General features: G+C 41.9%; 1 protein-coding gene across 1 annotated transcript in view; it reads right to left on the bottom strand.

Moving 5' to 3' along the window:
• The window catches only part of ADAMTSL2 (ADAMTS like 2), a 134,828-nt gene extending 122,075 nt beyond the window's left edge, over positions 1 to 12,753 (bottom strand). Inside the window, exons 1-6 of the mRNA XM_053695958.1 lie at positions 12,641 to 12,753; positions 11,723 to 11,868; positions 11,236 to 11,311; positions 8,667 to 8,769; positions 3,242 to 3,387; positions 3,006 to 3,129 (exon numbers count right to left, since the gene is read on the bottom strand). Coding sequence (XP_053551933.1) covers positions 3,006 to 3,129; positions 3,242 to 3,387; positions 8,667 to 8,769; positions 11,236 to 11,311; positions 11,723 to 11,868; positions 12,641 to 12,745 — 700 coding nt within the window. The 5' untranslated portion in view covers positions 12,746 to 12,753. The remainder of the gene's footprint in view (positions 1 to 3,005; positions 3,130 to 3,241; positions 3,388 to 8,666; positions 8,770 to 11,235; positions 11,312 to 11,722; positions 11,869 to 12,640) is intronic.
• Positions 12,754 to 18,044: the final 5,291 nt, after the last annotated feature.

The following is an 18,044-nucleotide window of genomic DNA, read 5'->3' as shown; positions in this document are numbered from 1 at the left end:
GAAATAATTTATTAAATATAGGGGGGAAACAAAAGGTATGCCGGGCTTCTCCCACTCCTTATTCACTATATCCGCCACCCGCTTGGGTATAGGAAAAGCGTCGGGGTGCACCGGAACCTCTAGAAACTTGTCCATCTTGCATAATTTCTCTGGAATGACCAAGTTGTCACAATCATCCAGAGTAGATAACACCTCCTTAAGCAGTGCGCGGAGATGTTCTAATTTAAATTTAAATGTCACAACATCAGGTTCAGCTTGTTGAGAAATTTTTCCTGAATCTGAAATTTCCCCATCTGACAAAACCTCCCTCATGGCCACTTCAGATTGGTGTGAGGGTATGACAGAACAATTATCATCAGCGCCCTCCTGCTCTTTAGTGTTTAAAACAGAGCAATCGCGCTTTCTCTGATATGCAGGCATTTTGGATAAAATATTTGCTATGGAGTTATCCATTACAGCCGTCAATTGTTGCATGGTAATAAGCATTGGCGCGCTAGATGTACTAGGGGCCTCCTGCGTGGGCAAAACTGGTGTAGACACAGTAGGAGATGATGTAGTATCATGTCTACTCCCCTCATCTGAGGAATCATCTTGGGCAATTTCATTATCTGTGGCAGTACTGTCCTTACTTTGTTTGGACGCTATGGCACAATTATCACACAATTTTGAATGGGGAGACACATTGGCTTTCATACATATAGAACATAGCTTATCCGAAGGCACAGACATGTTAAACAGGCTTAAACTTGTCAATAAAGCACAAAAAACGTTTTAAAACAAAACCGTTACTGTCACTTTAAATTTTAAACAGAGTACACTTTATTACTGAATATGTGAAAAAGTATGAAGGAATTGTTCAAAATTTACCAAAATTTCACCACAGTGTCTTAAAGCATTAAAAGTATTGCATACCAATTTTCAGAGCTTTAACCCTTAAAATAACGGAACCGGAGCCGTTTACAAAATTAACCCTTATACAGTCCCAGCTACAGTCTTTGCTGTGACCTAACCAAGCCCAGAGGGGAATACGATACCAAATGACGCCTTCTAGAAACTTTTCCAACTATTTTCAGGTCCTCACACATGCATCTGCATGTCTTGCTCTCAAAAACAACTGCGCAATAATGGCACGAAAATGAGGCTCAGCCTACAACTGGGAAGGCCCTTCCTGACTGGAAAAGGTGTCTAACATAGTGCCTGACGTTAAAAAATGTTCCCCAAGTTTATAAGTGTGAATTATCAGCATTAACATGTATAAAATGTCCAAATAAAGCAATCGATTTAGCCCATAAAAGTGTCTACCAGTTTTATAGCCCATATTAAGCCCTTTATTCTGTTTGAAACTAAGAAAATGGCTTACCGGTCCCCATGAGGGGAAATGACAGCCTTCCAGCATTACACAGTCTTGTTAGAAATATGGCTAGTCATACCTTAAGCAGAAAAGTCTGCTAACTGTTTCCCCCAACTGAAGTTACTTCATCTCAACAGTCCTATGTGGAAACAGCAATCGATTTTAGTTACTGTCTGCTAAAATCATCTTCCTCTCACAAACAGAAATCTTCATCTTTTTCTGTTTCAGAGTAAATAGTACATACCAGCACTATTTTAAAATAACAAACTCTTGATAGTAGAATAAAAAACTACATTTAAACACCACATACTCTTAACCATCTCCGTGGAGGGGCAAAGAGAATGACTGGGGTGGGTGGAGCCTAGGAGGGACTATATGGCCAGCTTTGCTGGGACTCTTTGCCATTTCCTGTTGAGGAAGAGATATTCCCACAAGTAAGGATGACGCCGTGGACCGGACACACCAATGTTGGAGAAATACACGCTCAGCGGATAAGTTATTTGTGTATAAGACACACATATGCTGTTTTCATTTTTATCTTCTGTGAGTTTCCATTTGTCATGCGTGACATTTATTAAATTATTTATACTCTGCATTTGAGTCTGCACTCCTCTCCTCTATTTTTTAGATTTTCTCTCGCAATCAAGGTCTGTGGATTCACCTGTTTAAGAGGAGCTGTCGGATTCTGGTGCATTTTTATTGTTTGCATATTGGACTTGAACTTTTTATATATATATATTTTATATATTTTACAGAGTGTTGTGCAATATATCATTTAAGTGCTTTTATTATTCTAGGGTAATATTTATAATCCAGTATTTATTGTGTATTTTACTTTAGATTGCTAATAATTATTTGTAGGACTGGCGCTACTTTGGTGTATTCTGTCACACCTATTTTTGCCACATTTCAACATTTGACAATCTTGACACTTTGTTAACTACGGCAAATCAATCTCGTGTCAAATTTGACGCGGTATTCAAGCGTATTATCAGTTGAAGCTTTGATAAGTCGAGGCCCATGTCGCTACTTATAAAGAGACACAATGTAAACTCCCATAAAGCTTTAATTAACCACAGTTCTGCTGCCTCCAGAGAAGCAGACGTGCATTATGTTTGATTCAGAACTATGACTTTGAAACATGTGATTGTTTGATCAGTACAAGAACTCATTTATATTTTTGGCCACAGAAGAGTATTTACGGTAAACATACTTCTGAGGCTATTTCAATAGGTATATCCCTGAACTGTAAAACAATGCAAACTTGGAAAACAAAATTACAGTTTGAATTGTTGTTAACACATTTATTTGGTACCCTGATCATTTGCACTAAAGGTGTATATTATATTTTTATTTAAACTGACTTAAACATCCCTTAAATAACAATATGTCTAAATCAGTCAGTGTAGCACACTATCAAGGACGTGCAGCAGACTTGGGCTGTACGTGCGTCTAATAAAATGGGATAGGGGAGACACTTTTCCAACAGCTTTGCTGTTAATAACAAAACTTGGAGAAGGGTCAATGCAATAAGTTTAGGTTTCAGGAATCTGCAATAAACGTGACTTGGAAGTAAAACTGTAAATGTGTCTCTACGTCCCTGTCTAAGAAGTGGATTATTTCTACTGGACGCTGATAACCTTCAGCCAGTTACCAAGATGGGAAGCTCCCTTTCTGTAATTCCCAGTGACGTGTATGCAGCTGCTCCCGTCTCCTTGGCAGACACCACATTTGTCCAGGGTGTGGGTGGAGAACAGGACTCCGTCACATCCAATTGGCTGGGGAAAAACAAACGGTAAAACACAAGATGCATGGACCAGCAGATATTGCATCTGTTGTATGTTCTGTAAACCTACTGACAAACACTGTACTCTAAATGCTTCAACAAACCTCACATTTTCCAGACACGCAAACCCCTCGGTAGTCACTGTACTTGCAAGACGTCCCGTCCCGAGCTTGAACCATAAGCTGTCTCTGGCCATCAACTGTGGTGCACTGGAGATCACACGGTTTGCTGGAGATATGTACATAGTCATCTAGGATTCAACATATCCCAGTTAGTAACTTCTGAAGTAAGGCACCAAAACACAGGCATTTACCTTCCAACAACAATTATTGAGTAATTAAAAATACTTTCAAAGTCAAAACATATAAATAAAACTTCTGGTTCCCAAGTGTAAGATCACATTAGAGCAAGACGACATCCACTGCCAACAGAACATACCTGTCACGGATACCGGGCTGCAAGGGTTAAACTCCCACCCCCCTACAACCTCACTGTCACGGATACTGGGCTGCAGGAGTTGAACTCTTACCCCCCTTTTTTGGTTGGAGTATAAGGTGACAGCCCAATTCAGTATTGCCTGTCCCAACCCCCCCCCCTAGACTCAGAATGTTCGAGATTACTGCAGCCTCCTGTTGTTATGTGTCTGTACATTCAGTCTAGGTGTGAGACACAGAGCAGGAGATTACACACAGCACAGACAATCGAATGCTGAGACCTCCTGCTGTTATGTGCCTTTCTGTTATTGTATGAGTTATCCATTGTCCTTTTGTGATTAGAATCTTGTTTAACTAACCATTGTTTGATGTTTGTCTCATTGTATAATATTTGTTATAACTACCCCCCTTTTCTGTTGGAAATGTATAAAAGCTGTGTTTTCTGTGAAATAAAGCTATTCTTACTTCACCTGAATGCTAGTCTGTCTAGTTATTTAGGTGGGCTCCTGCTAGAATCATTTTCTTGGGCTACATAGCTGGAGTCACCAGGGAGGAAGAAGGACCCGTTAGGCGGAGCTACCCAATTGGGGTAGCCGGGGTATCCGTCACATTGGCTGGCAGCGGTGTAATGCTTCCAACTTCCTGGGACATTCAAACCATTAGCTAGAAGTATTATTGAATGGAGACTCAAGGGAGAACTGCGGATACCAGGAGCAGAACTACCCCCACCAGAGAAATGCTGGGGGAGGACCAGACGGCCGGTGGGTCGGATGATGACCAGGGCAATGAGCCATCCGTTACAGCACCAAGTACAGTATCCACCCCGGGGACACCCACGTCCGATATACAGCAGTGGGGGTTGGCGTTGTATGACACCCGGCCACCAGAGGAGGTCATCACCAAGATAGTCTCAGATGTTACCCAGCTCAAGTTATCAGAAATTCACCAGTCCATAGGAGGGGCTCCATCCGCCCATGGAATGCAGGCTCTCCGACCGCCCAAGCTACCCCATGGGGCCTTCCGAGCCTATAAGGAAGAGGAGGAGGATATCGAATGTTATCTTCTGGTCTTTGAGACCCAATGCGAACTACAGGAGGTAGCCTACGCCGACAGACTGTCTGTCCTGATCGGTAAATTGTCAGGGCGGGCTTTGGCAGCTTTCCACGCTACCCCTTCTGAGGACTAAAAGGATTATAACAAAGTGAAAGACAGTATCCTTGCCCGATATGGGCTCACGCCAGAGGCCCACCGGCAGAAATTCTGGGCACTAAGGAAGCAGGACGGACAATTCACCCGGTCGATGACTTTCTGGCTTACCGGTTGTAAGGCCACTATTGGGGCCGAAGTGGCACAGCTATTCCTACTGGAGCATTTCTATAACCATGTTCCAGTCGAAATTAAAGAATGGGTCCATGACCGTCCGCCCACCACAGCAGACCAGACGGCCGTCCTGGCTGATCAATACGCAGATGCCCGCCGCCAAGTTCACTCTGCCCCGCAATAGACTCCCCGCCCGGCTTCGGTTGTAGCCCGACCCCCACAGGTTACCACTATTTCCCAGGACGCACGGCCTTTGTCCCTCCGACCGGAGTCAGCGACTCCCGGGGATGTTTCTCCTACGAGCAGCCCGGCCACTTCAGGCGGGAATGCCCGCATCGGGCCCGACAGCAGCCGGCAGCCCAGCCAAGACACCCCCAGCCAACAGCTTGGGTAAGTGCTCCAGCCCCGACCTACCCAGCCGCTGCCCACTACGCTTATGCACGGCTGACTACCCTGAATGGGCTGAAGAGGAGGTTGGCACTCTACAAGAAGCCCACCTTGTGTCTACCGACAACCGTCAGCACCACTGCCAGACCGTTTGGGTCAATGGAAAGGCGGCCCAAGGATTAAGGGACACCGGATCCACCATCACCCTGATCCAGCCTCATCTGGCCTCCGCTTCTACTGCTACTGGAAGAACCCTTGCGGTTCGAGTGGCCGGAGGTGCCACTGTACGAATCCCTATGGCCTGTGTCCATCTGGTTTGGGGCACTGGAGCCCGTACTGTGGACGTGGGCATTATGCCAAATCTTCCCGCAGAGGTTCTACTAGGAAACGACCTCGGCCTACTTGTCTCCACCTTTTTGGGGGATACTCCCCTGGACACCTGCCCAGTGACCACCCGCAGGCAAGCTCAGCATCAAGCCAACACACCGCAGCTGGGGACCCAGGTAAGACATCCCACCCCGACTCCTCTCCTTCCCCAACGCCCTACCCTTACCCCCCAACGCCCAACCCCTGTTCCTGCCCTCCTTCCCGACCAACTATCCTGGCCCCCCCTCTGAATTTGCCCAAGAGACTGAGCGACCCAACCCTTGCCCCCTTCCGAGACAGAGCAGGGACTGACCCCCAGGGCCCGGGGAGGAACAGTTCCAATGGGAAAACGGTCTATTGTATCGGGTCTCCCGGAGAAAGGGCCAGTGCCCAAACGCCAGCTGGTGGTACCGAAACGATATTGGTCCGACCTGCTGCGAATAGGGCACGACATCCCCTTGGCCGGGCATTTAGGCAACTTCCGAACACACCAGCTTCTTACTCAGGTACGCACGGTAGTCGACTATGCAACTAGGTATCCAGAGGCAATACCTCTGGCGAATATCCAGGTGGAGACGGTGGCAGGTGCTTTGCTCCGGGTATGCACTAGGGTAGTCTCTGACCAAGGGACCCAGATTACAGCGGAGGTCACCCAGAAATTATGGGAACTGTGTGGGATAAAACCCCTGTACAGTGCCCCATATCACCCCCAGACCAATGGGCTTTGTGAACGGTTTAACGGGACACTGAAGCAATTGCTTCGGACGTTCTCGGTCACTCACAAAGACTGGGAAAAATTCCTGCCGCACCTCCTCTTTGCCTACCGAGAGGTGCCCCAGGAATCCACCGGATTTTCACCCTTTGAGCTGCTATATGGCCGGACAATAAGGGGGCCCCTAGACTTGTTGCAAGCCCACTGGGAGGGATCAGTCGGGGAGGAAGGACCCTCCATTGTGGAGTACGTCCTGAAGATCAGGGATCGGCTGAAGGACCTCACTGCCATGGTGCGGGAGAACCTTCAGGGCGCTCAAAGGAGAAAGAAACGGTGGTACGACCGTAACGCTCATAGCCAAATTCTCACAGTAGGGCAGAGGGTTCTAGCCTTGAAGCCTGTCAAAACGGACAAGTTACAGGCTTCCTGGCAAGGGCCCTACCGGGTGTTGGAACAATTGAATAACACCATCTACCTTGTAGCAAAATGCTCCGATGACAGGGTCCAACGGACCTTTCATGTGAACATGCTCAAGGAGTATGTAGAAAGACCCCAAGATGTAGCCACTATCTGTGCTCCGGCTGTGGCAGACTCAAAGAGCCTCCCCATACCAGAGCTCCCCAGGCCGGATGAGACCCTTCAAGTAGTAGCCAACATAATCCTGGAAGAGAGGTTAGCGGCTGGACAGAGACAGCAGGTCCGACATTTACTAGAGGACCGCCAGGAGATGTTATCCAATGTCCCTGGGTACACCACAGTGGCTGGGCACCGAGTGGAAACCCCGGGGCAAGCTTTCAGAGGATGGTGGATCGCCTGCTGGATGGCCTCCAAGACTATGCCTGTGCCTACTTGGACGCCATTGCTATCTTTAGCGACACCTGGGAGGACCATTTGATCCACCTGGGCATCGCTCTAGATCGGCTCAGAGCCGCCGGGCTGACCCTGAAGCCCGACAAATGCACCATAGGCCACTCAGAAGTCCAGTACCTGGACGAGTGGGCTGTGGACAGCAGCGTCCGGAGCCGGCCAAGGTTGAGGCAGTGGCAAACTGGCCCACTCCTCGAACCAAGACCCAGGTCTTAGCCTTCCTAGGAACCGCCGGCTATTACAGAAGGTTCGTCCCCAATTATAGCACCCTCGCCAAACCCCTGACTCATAAAAGACTGCCACGATAGGTACTGTGATCCCCAGAATGTGAAAACGCCTTTCAGCGCCTCAAGTCTGCCTTGATCTCTGCCCTCATCCTGGCTGCCCCTAACCCCACCAAAGTTTTTGTGTCCACACAGATGCCTCCATGTTTGGGTTGGGAGCAGTGTTAAGCCAGATGGACGAGGAAGGGCATGACCACCCCATAGCCTACATCAGTAGGAAGCTTTTGCCCAGGTAGGTAGGCTACGCGGCGGTGGAGAAGGAATGCCTGGCACTGGAATGGGCCCTAGCCGGGTCTGCCGAACTGGAAGGGGGGAGTTGTCACGGATACCGGGCTGCGAGGGTTAAACTCCCACCCCTCTACAACCTCACTGTCATGGATACTGCGCTGCAGGGATTGAAGTTGAACTCTTACCCCCCTCCTTTGGTTGGAGTATAAGGTAACAGCCCAATTCAGTATTGGCTGTCCCAAGTTTGTTATAACTACTCCCCTTTTCTGTTGGAAATGTATAAAAGCTGTGTTTTCTATGAAATACAGTAAAGCAGTTCTTACGTCACCTGAATGCTAGTCTGTCTAGTCATTGGTCGGCTCCTGCTAGAATAATTTTCTTGGGCTACATAGCTGGAATCACCAGGGAGGAAGAAGGACCCGTTAGGCGGAGCTACCCAGTCGGGGGAACCGGGGAATCCGTCAAAATACCCATCGAGGATCCAACATATCTTAATTGCTAACTTCAGAAGTGAGGTAGAAAAACACCAACATCTACTGCCCAAGTAGAGTTATTGTGCGATTAACTAAATAAATTCAGTAACATATAGATCTAGGCTTAAGATTTAAGGGTCCCAAGCGTTAGGACACGGCAATATCCACTGAACACCAAAGGTAAAAAATATAACAGTCAACACTACATAGTTGTCTAGGTTAAATGGCCATAAAAGCATGAAGTGAAGGTCATAAATGGACATTTACCCATATTTTGGATTGGCCAACTGGGCCTGTGCTTAGGGCAGCATATTTTATGGGGTTGTAGTAATGCATTATGCTCTCCAAATATGACAAATATGAATCATAAAAGTGCCTAGGGCAACACAAAAGCTAAATACAACACTGGCATCTACAGAAACGCTACACCTACATGAGTAAACTATGAAGGGGCTCACCGGGGTAAAGTGGTTTCCACTGATACGTTTTTCCGTTGTACACGTGAGAGTTAAATGATGTGCACTGCTCCTCACGGAAACTTCTGCCATTGGATGGGCAATCCTACAATTAAATATTAATGTTGTGACGGCCTCAGAGGTCATGACAGATCAATGCAATTTCCTTTCAGTTAGAACAAATTTGAATAATTTATGAAGAGAATATTTATGATTGCTCCAGTAGTTCTAAATATATCAAATGAGAAATGTATATGTCAGAATTATTTAAAGGGAAATTACCATATCCTCAAGAGAGCCACTAGTCAAAATATTGATAGCAAACACTGATGTAACACTTTTATCCTAAAGCGACTCAAATTACTTTAGAATTGAACATTAGAGAGTAAAAGTTAAATAACATTAAAGGGACTGTAAAGTCAAAATTAAACTTAAATGGATTGGATAGAGCATGAAAGTATAAACAACCTCCCAATTTACTTTTATTGTCAATATTGCTTAGTTCCCCTGTTATTCTTTGTTAAAGAGCAGGCCTAAGTGAGCTCAGGAGCGGGCACATATCTTTACCCATCCAGCAGTAGTGTTTGCAATAAAGTTTATAGCAATGTATATCTAGTTACAAACACGACTGCCATAAACTGCTAAAGACCGTGCATGCTTCTAAGCCCATATCAGCCTATCTAGGTTTAATCTTCAACAAAGGATACCAAAAGAACAAGGCAAATGAGATAACAGAAGTAATTTAGAAAGGTGTTTAAAACTGCACATTCTCTCTAAATCATGAATGTCTTTAATTTGCCTTTACTGTCACTTTAATGTTTAACCTGAATATAAGTTACAGTTTGGGAAATGTATTAAACTTGAATAATTTATACAGGGGAATTATTATTGCTGTGCAAAGCCACCAAAATGTTTCATTATGAAAATGTTGTGGCTGCTGGACAGTAGTTAACCTCCTGCATGACAAGGAGAGCAGCAGCATTGTGTGCCTCTGTGGTATACCTGGGGCTTGTCACGTCTTCATTTTCCTTGCTTTGATCCTGACTTAAGGCTAGAGCGGGGAGCTAACTGTTGCACGCAAATGGAAAAGGGGTTTATCGTGGTCTTTTACGCACATCAGAATTAGCGCATACTACAAGTTGAAAGTAGATGCATTTGCTCAAGCGCAACTGAATTTAATGAGCGTCAGGATATTGCGACATCAGAGCTCTGGTTGACTCTTACGCTCGACTAAAAAATTGCACAAACAAAACATCAAAAATACATTGTACAGTAAGTTACACTAATAATAACACTATCTAATAAACATAAAAAAAAAAAAAAAATTGCATAAAAAAGTTATAAAGGTTTAAAGATATGAGGTCTCAGGTGTCAGAAAAAAAAGGTAGCCAAAGGGCTTTAACATAGAGATACATACATATACATGTCTAACTGTATATATAAATATATATATATATATATATATATATATATATAATGTGTGTGTGTGCGTGTGCATGCGTGTTTCTATGTACAAATGTATTTATTTGTGTATATATGTATTTACAGATATATATATATATATACATATAAACACATAAATACATATGTCTCTCTGATCAGACAAGATTATCTAATGAGTTTGTCAGTACAGCTAGTCCCGGGACATGTAAGGGAGTGTGCATCAGACATGTGCAGGCACAGTTATGTTATTTCCCTACGTTAACTATGAAATCTCGCAAGATTTCAGTAAAATCTCATGAGAACACAGTAAAGTCTGACCTCACTGCTGATGCTGATTGGCTATTGTTTTTTTCTTTTTTTTCAACCTGCAATTGGACATCTGCTGAAGATTATGGGGCCGAATTATCAAGCTCTAAATGGAGCTTGATGCCCCTGTTTACGCGCGAGCCTTCAGGCTCGCCGGAAACAGTAGTTATGAAGCAGCGGTCTAAAGATTCCATAACTTGTCCGTTGCCTCTGAAGCTGCGGTCTTCAATCTGCCCGATCCTATACAATTGGGCTGATTGACACCCCCTGCTAGCGGAAGATTGGCCGGGAATCTGCAGGGGGCGGCATTGCACAAGCAGTTCACCAGAACTGCTTGTGCAATGATAAATGCCGACAGCGTATGCTGTCGGCATTTATCGATGTGCGTCAGACATGATTCGCTACTTCCTATCATGTCCGTCCGCACTTTAGTAAATCGGCCCCTAACCACTGAGCACTTACAATTGTGAGATGAAGAAATGTTGAGGTCAAATATCTTCCTTTTTTACATAAAGATGCTCAGGTGATATTTTCTTCTCACTTTTTTACAGTTATGCTGCATCAGTGATTAAGAATATGGGTATTATGTCCCTTTAATAAATGTGTATCTTGTTATGCAGAGTTCTGCTTATGAAGAGACACATATATTGTCCTATAATGCTCAGCAAAAGCCCCATAGTTCTGACATGCTTCCTCTATATGCTGGCTACAGTTTGATCAAGCGCCCAAGGTAGCGCTTGCTAATTGGTGGCTAAATGTTCCTAAATTTACAACCAAAAAACATCAGTTTTAGTTTGCTTATCTCTGTCATTATTCTGCTTACCTGAACTTTGCAAAGCTGGTATCTTTTTGATGTCCCAGTACAAGTTTTATTTCCCAGTCCATTAGGTGCTTTTCTTCTGACAATATAAAAAATTGAAGGTCAAAATCTGTACCTATCTGTCTGTCTGTATCTATCAATCTATGTCTATCTATTTCTATCAATTAATATCTGTCTATCTATCTATATATCTATCTGTCTTTATATATATATATATATATATTTCTATTATTTAATATCTGTCTGTCTATCTATATCTATCTGTCTGTCTGTTGTTCTGTTTGTGTCTATCTATCTACCTATCATATTAAGGAGTACAATAATTTATGTATTTCTGAACACAATACCTACTAACTGTCTCACTAGTAAGATTTCATTGTAAAGTCCCTTCAGCTGATGGTACAATGTGTGCAGGGCTCGTCCCCCTCTGTACAACTTGACTTGTGTATCTGACCACTTTAGATAACACAAGTTTCAGGTGTATACTTACCTCTGTCGTAGGCAGTGTCTCTCCTGTGACTTCACACCTCCTCCGCACGTTCTTGTGCAAGCCGTCCACTTTGTCCATTCGCCCCACCAGAATGTAGTCACGTCTGCACCTACTTCCAAGCTGTTGGATGTCTGAGCCGTGTCCTGCTGATCATAAGGATGAATATCTCAGGAAGTAAAACGTCACTAAGTAACAACACAATGTAAGTGCATAAAAACTGCAGACCAAGCAAAATGGTATCACCCTTCTCTAATTCATCCCGAGTCAAAATATAAGCCTGAGGTCCAACGCATACAAATGCTCTTCCAATATTTATGGGATGCAAAATAACAGGGTTTTCAAATTCAATTCCAAAAGCGAATTCCAGTCCATTTGTCAACCCTATGATGAGCCATTTATTTAACGTTCTCTATCACAAGCACAAGTATTCCTAAAACATATTTTATTCCATTTGTTAAAGAATGTTTTACTCTTCATCTTGCATTTGGCCTTTTTGTCGGCTACCTGCATAGTGTTTTTCAATAGCTACATATTAGTTCATGCTCAGTTTGTTACTGGGCGACATCACTTTTTTTATTCAATAGGCGGTTAAAAAAAAAATATTGTTAGTATTGCACTTGCTCCCAATAATTAATTGCTGCTAATAAGCCTACCTAGGTATGCTTTTCAAGAAATGATATCAAGACAAAGAAGTAAAGTAGTAATAGAAATAGATGAAAACGTCTATTAAATTGCCTGCTCTGTCTGATTAATGACAGTATAATTTTGACTAGACTGTCCCTTTAAATCTGAACTAGCTGACAAAAAGGCGTGAGAGGATTTACACAGGAACTGTTATGGAATGGGCTCAGTGTTAGTAAATTGTTAGCAATTCCAATACAAACATAATTCTATTTACGTATTGTTAAAGAGGCTGACCTGTGATATGACAAGTGCCAGGTTTTCTATTACAATAAGGAGCAGGATCCACCTTGGGTCAGGACTTTTTCTAGTAAATAGCAGGGGCTTCTGAGTCCAGCTCATGTCGTGGAGAATCTATAAAATAAATGACATTTTTTTGATTATGCTAAGGTCTTTTTTTAAAACAAAAAAAAAAAAAGCTCAATAATTAGGAGAAGACTGTAACACATATAAGTTTGTAATTACTCCGTTTGTGGTAATGATTTGTTCAACGCCTAATAAGGGATTAAACCAAGGCCACCCTTAGCATATGCAGGGCCCTGGGAAAGATACGTTGGTGGGGCCCATCAGCCCAATCCCCTTATTCACAATTCAGTGTTACCTATATAAAGAATAACACTATACATTACCATACAGAATGTACATTGCACATTCTCAAACACTTATCCTGATGATAGTGTGGGGCCCGGGGCTAGTGCCCCTCTCGCCCTGAAAGGCCATGCAGCTGGTGTTTATGGGTATTTCCTGCTTCTGAAGCAAAAGCCTCGTAGCTCACACACAGGAAACTGTCTGTGCGCCAGTAAGAAACAGCGTCTCCCATGCAAGTCTATGGGGTCTATTTATCAAAGCGTCAATCTCAGTGCATTCACTGGCATCAATACGCTCGCCAGACATCGCTGACGCGGATCTGGATACAATACCCTTATTTATAAAAAAAGCTGTCAAAAACATGCGTGTCAAGTACGGTGCGAAGAGCGTCGGACTGTTGTTAACTAACAGTCATCAATGTTGTGGTTATTTGGGTTTTTCCCAACATTATTTATACCATTTCATTACTGTCCATGAACAAGCACATTTCTCTAAAGCTAATCTTTTATTTCTCATCTGTTAATGTCCAAGAAATAGCTACATTTATACCTCAACAAACAATATCTCATAGAAAGTTATTTTTATAAATATTTGTTATTCAAAAAAATCTGTTATATTTGGATGTCTGGAGACCGGGTACCTTATTTCTGTTGTTGTATTGTTTATATATATATATATATATATATATATATATATATATATATATATATATATATATATATATATGTGTGTGTGTGTTATGTCAGAAATATTTTGCAAACATATTTACTTTTCCCTAAATTACTTTCTTTGTTCTAAACAATGTTGTCTTTCATATCTCTGTGTTTATTTATACCACTATATGTATATAGTGTAAATGTATTATTATTCTGAACAGGAATAATTGCAAATATACAATGTAATCAGGGTATCATATGTATTTATTTGCAATCAATGGATAATTTAAGAGCTGGTCCAGTTTTCTCTCTGTACCTGTGTAACCCCTCCTGATTACAATCTAGTTTTAAAAACCACCCCTACACAGGTGTTATAAAATGGGCTGGCATATAAGATGACATTTCTTACTGAAAAAAGAAATTCAAAAGAAGGAAGAAATACACTGAAAATAGAATGACAGTAAAGAGGTGCTTTAAATTTCTGCTGTATCTGAATCATGACAGTTTAAAATTAAGTGGGCTATTCCTTTGAGCTGTCAGCTTAAAGGGACAGTCTACACCAGAATTTGTATTGTTTAAAAAGATAGATAATCCCTTTATTACCCATTCCCCAGTTTTGCATAACTAACACAGCTATATTAATATATGGTTTACCTCTGTGATTACCTTGTATCTAAGCCTCTGCAAACTGCCCCCTTATCTCAGTGCTTTTGACAGACATGCAGTTTAGTCTATCATTGCAGACTCCTAAATAACTCCAGAGGGAGCATGATGTTATCTTTATGAGACACATGAACTAGTACCGTCTAACTGTGAAAATCTTTCAAAATACTCTGAGCTAAGAGGCAGGTTTTAACGGTTTAAAAATCAGTATGAGCCTAGCTAGGTTTAGCTTTAAAAAAATACCACCAAGGGAACAAAGCGAATGTAATGATAAAAGTCAATTGGAAAGTTGTTTAAAATTGCATGCCCTATCTGAATCATGAACATTTAATTTTGACTAGACTGTCCCTTTAAGATTCTATTGCAACAAACATCATTTCGAATTTTAAAATCATTGTCTAAAATATTACACTGTGTGTCCTAATGTCAGCATCAATGTTTATCTTTAATACTAATTTCATATATACATACTTTCAAAGTATAATACACAATGTAACAAATGGCACTTACAAGTTCTGATGAGTGATCAATGACACAAGTATCGAGCAATTTGGATCGTTAGTGATAGTTTAAAATTTATATTTGAATCAGATTGGCTAATCTCATAAATCCTGTGATTATGCATATTCCAATAAAAAAAATTCACTAGTGTGTGGGTTATTTAGGGGTTTGCGTCATAATTGGTGCGAAAAGTGTTGTGTCAAAATTGGTGCTAAGTGGAGAGTGGGACTTGTATTACATGGCTTAAACATGGTGCAAATAGATTTTTCCAAAAAAATAAAAAGGAACTTAGCTATATAATGTTGTGTATTTATTTCATTTTTATCTCTATATCTATTAGTGCAACACATTTGAGGCAAAACCTTTCAACAATTTTGTAAAAATAATATTTTCCCTTTGCTTTGTAATGAGAGACAAATTTGTAGCATAATCCATAAGTAGTCATGTATTTTTCATTTTTATCCCTACTACTAGTGCACCAAATGTGGAGCAATGATATTGTTTGATTTAGAAAGGGTATACTTAATTTACTTTTATTATGTACTTTTATTATGTAATATAGTTCATTCTCTTGCAGCATCGAACATAAGCTTTCTGTGTTTTCAGACTTCCATTGAGTTCTATGGCATCCGCGACCTCAAGGGTTGCGGATTAAAAACTAGGTACGCTGTGTCGGAATAGACGCAAGCGTACCTGTTAAATATTTGATAAATTAGGAAAAGGGTCAAATAGAGTCGAATCTGAATTTGAAACATCTGTAATGACGCAAGCATCGATCTGCGTCGGATTGAAATTGCGGGATCATATTTTACGTCACAAATTTCAACATTTGCCGATCTTGAAGCTTTGATAACTACAGCGGATCAATCTCGCAACAAACACGACGCAGGATTCAAGCGTATTTTCAGTTGATGCTTTGATAAATAGACCCCATAAGTCCATATTTTGTTCAGGAGACATTATCTGTGTGTTTAACCCCTTTATATAAGGTTAAACACAGAGGTCTTGATCACATGCGGAGCACAGGGTCAGCTATTACAAGTCCATGGTAAAAGTAAATAACCAGAGAATGTTTAGTGCTGCTGTCATCTCTTTAGCGCACCCTGTACTTTCAATGGATATTGCGGCCACACTAAACACCGTTCATATTACAACCTGTAAGTTATGTGCTCAAGCACTGAAGTAAAGTGTTAGGGCTAGAAAAGAAATATAGCAAAACACATGTTAAAAGTATTAAAATAAATTACTACACACACAGTGAGGAAGATTGTTTCAGAGAAAAAGAGAGAGAAAAAAAGAGAAGAGAGAGAGAAAGAGAAGAGAGAGAAATAGATAAAGAAATAAAGAGAAATAAAGAGGAGAAAGAGAGAGAGAGAGAGAGAAAGAGTGAGAGACAGCACATAGGGGTATATTTATCAATGTGCGAGCGAACATGATACAAAGTAGCGTATCATGTCCGCTGCACATTGATAAATGCCGACAGCATACGCAGATCTTGTGAACTGCTTGTGCAATGCCACCCCCTGCAGATTTGCGGCAAATCGGCCGCTAGCTGACGGTGTCAACCAACCCTATCGTATTTGATTGGGTTGATTTCTGTCTGCCGCCTCAGAGCAGGCGGACAAGTTATGGAGTAGCTGCATCATAACTTCTGATTTTGGCGAGCCTTCAGGAGCTTGATAAATATGCTCCATAGTATGAGATATATATATATTTGTGTGTGTGTATAGAAATTGAAGTGCAGAACACTGTTATATACCACACAGCCATTGGCTGCACACTCTAGTGGCCTATTTATAACTGTCCCTAATTGGCCACAGCAGAGAAGGTAACCTAAGTTACAACATGGCAGCTCCAATTGTTTTATAGGCACTCAAACTTTACACTCATTTTGTCATTATTTACACAGCTAATGAAACTTTAAAAATACATCTACATGTTATTCTAAGACTAATCTTTTCTTTGAATGCTTCATTCTACCTAGCATTTATTTAGTGTTTAGTGTCCCTTTAAAACTACTCATGAACTTTAAGTTCAGTCTTGTCCCAGATGTGCAAAAAATCAGTCTCATTGACCTTAAAAAACAGCCGAGGTGTAAACCCCAGGGGTGTTTTATCATGTCCGGCCACAGTGATGCGTATGCATAGGAAACATGACCTATATAATTAAAGTCCAGAGAGAAGGCCAGGCTTAACACAAACTTCATTCAGTACAAAGGAGGTATCTAGGGAGAGACACTTCCGAACATCTTGTATCAAAATAAGCAAACAAACATGTGCAATGTCAAGAACATCTTATGGTGCGGAACGTCTCCACCCATCACATCTCTTGGAAAAATAGTATGAATGAATTGATGGCAGCCGGGAGGAATTCAGAAATGATAGCCCACTAAGCAGAACGTAAGAATGCAACAAGTTTTGTAAAGTAATTAGGCTGTATGTTAAAGAAGGAGGATGATAATAAATGTATAATTTACTGCTAATTTCCATCCTTCCGTTCAGGCTGGTGTAGATACCGTGAGTATCTGTCAATAGTGCCCCTTTTAAGCACTGGACTATGCATCCTATGGAATCATTGTAAAGAGAAGCCGAGCACTTTATATAGTGTTGAGGTGAGACAGGAAGTGATACACAGCGGGGATATTGAAAAAGGATATAATAATCAAGAATAGGAGAAGGAGAGACCTTAGTTGGAAAATAGCAAAAATAAGGAAACATCATGGAAGCTCTGGAGGTGTAGCCACGTTAGGTACCAACAAGCAGATGCTACCTAGGCCACCCACAGCGTTACCTAATTAAAAGGGCTTCTACATTTCTGGTTCAAACTTCAAGCTGCAAAGCATTAACCAATTCAGGTCCATTAGCGAGCTAACTGCACTCAAAGTAAACTTTTTAAAGCGGGCAGATTAGCGCATGTAAGTTAAAAGTAAAAAGCGCAAGAGTGCTAACTTCAGGACATCAGATATTGTGACACTGTTAACTTCTACCCATAGGCCTGTATTTAACAAGCCGTCGACTTTCTTGCATTCAACGGCACCAATGCGCTCACCTAAGATCGCCTAACATCGCCCCGTGGACCTAAATACGTTCACCAAATTTATACCTGAATACGTTCGCCAAAGCTGACAAAAAGCCGTGCACCAAGTACGGGGCGATGAGCAGCAGACTGTTGATAACTAACAGTCATCGATCTCGCTGCTCTTCGGCTTATTCGCAGCTTTCTTGCTATACTGT

Source organism: Bombina bombina, chromosome 12 (genome assembly GCF_027579735.1).
Source record: "Bombina bombina isolate aBomBom1 chromosome 12, aBomBom1.pri, whole genome shotgun sequence".
Lineage (NCBI taxonomy): Eukaryota > Metazoa > Chordata > Amphibia > Anura > Bombinatoridae > Bombina > Bombina bombina.
This window is presented reverse-complemented; position numbering and strand designations above follow the sequence as displayed.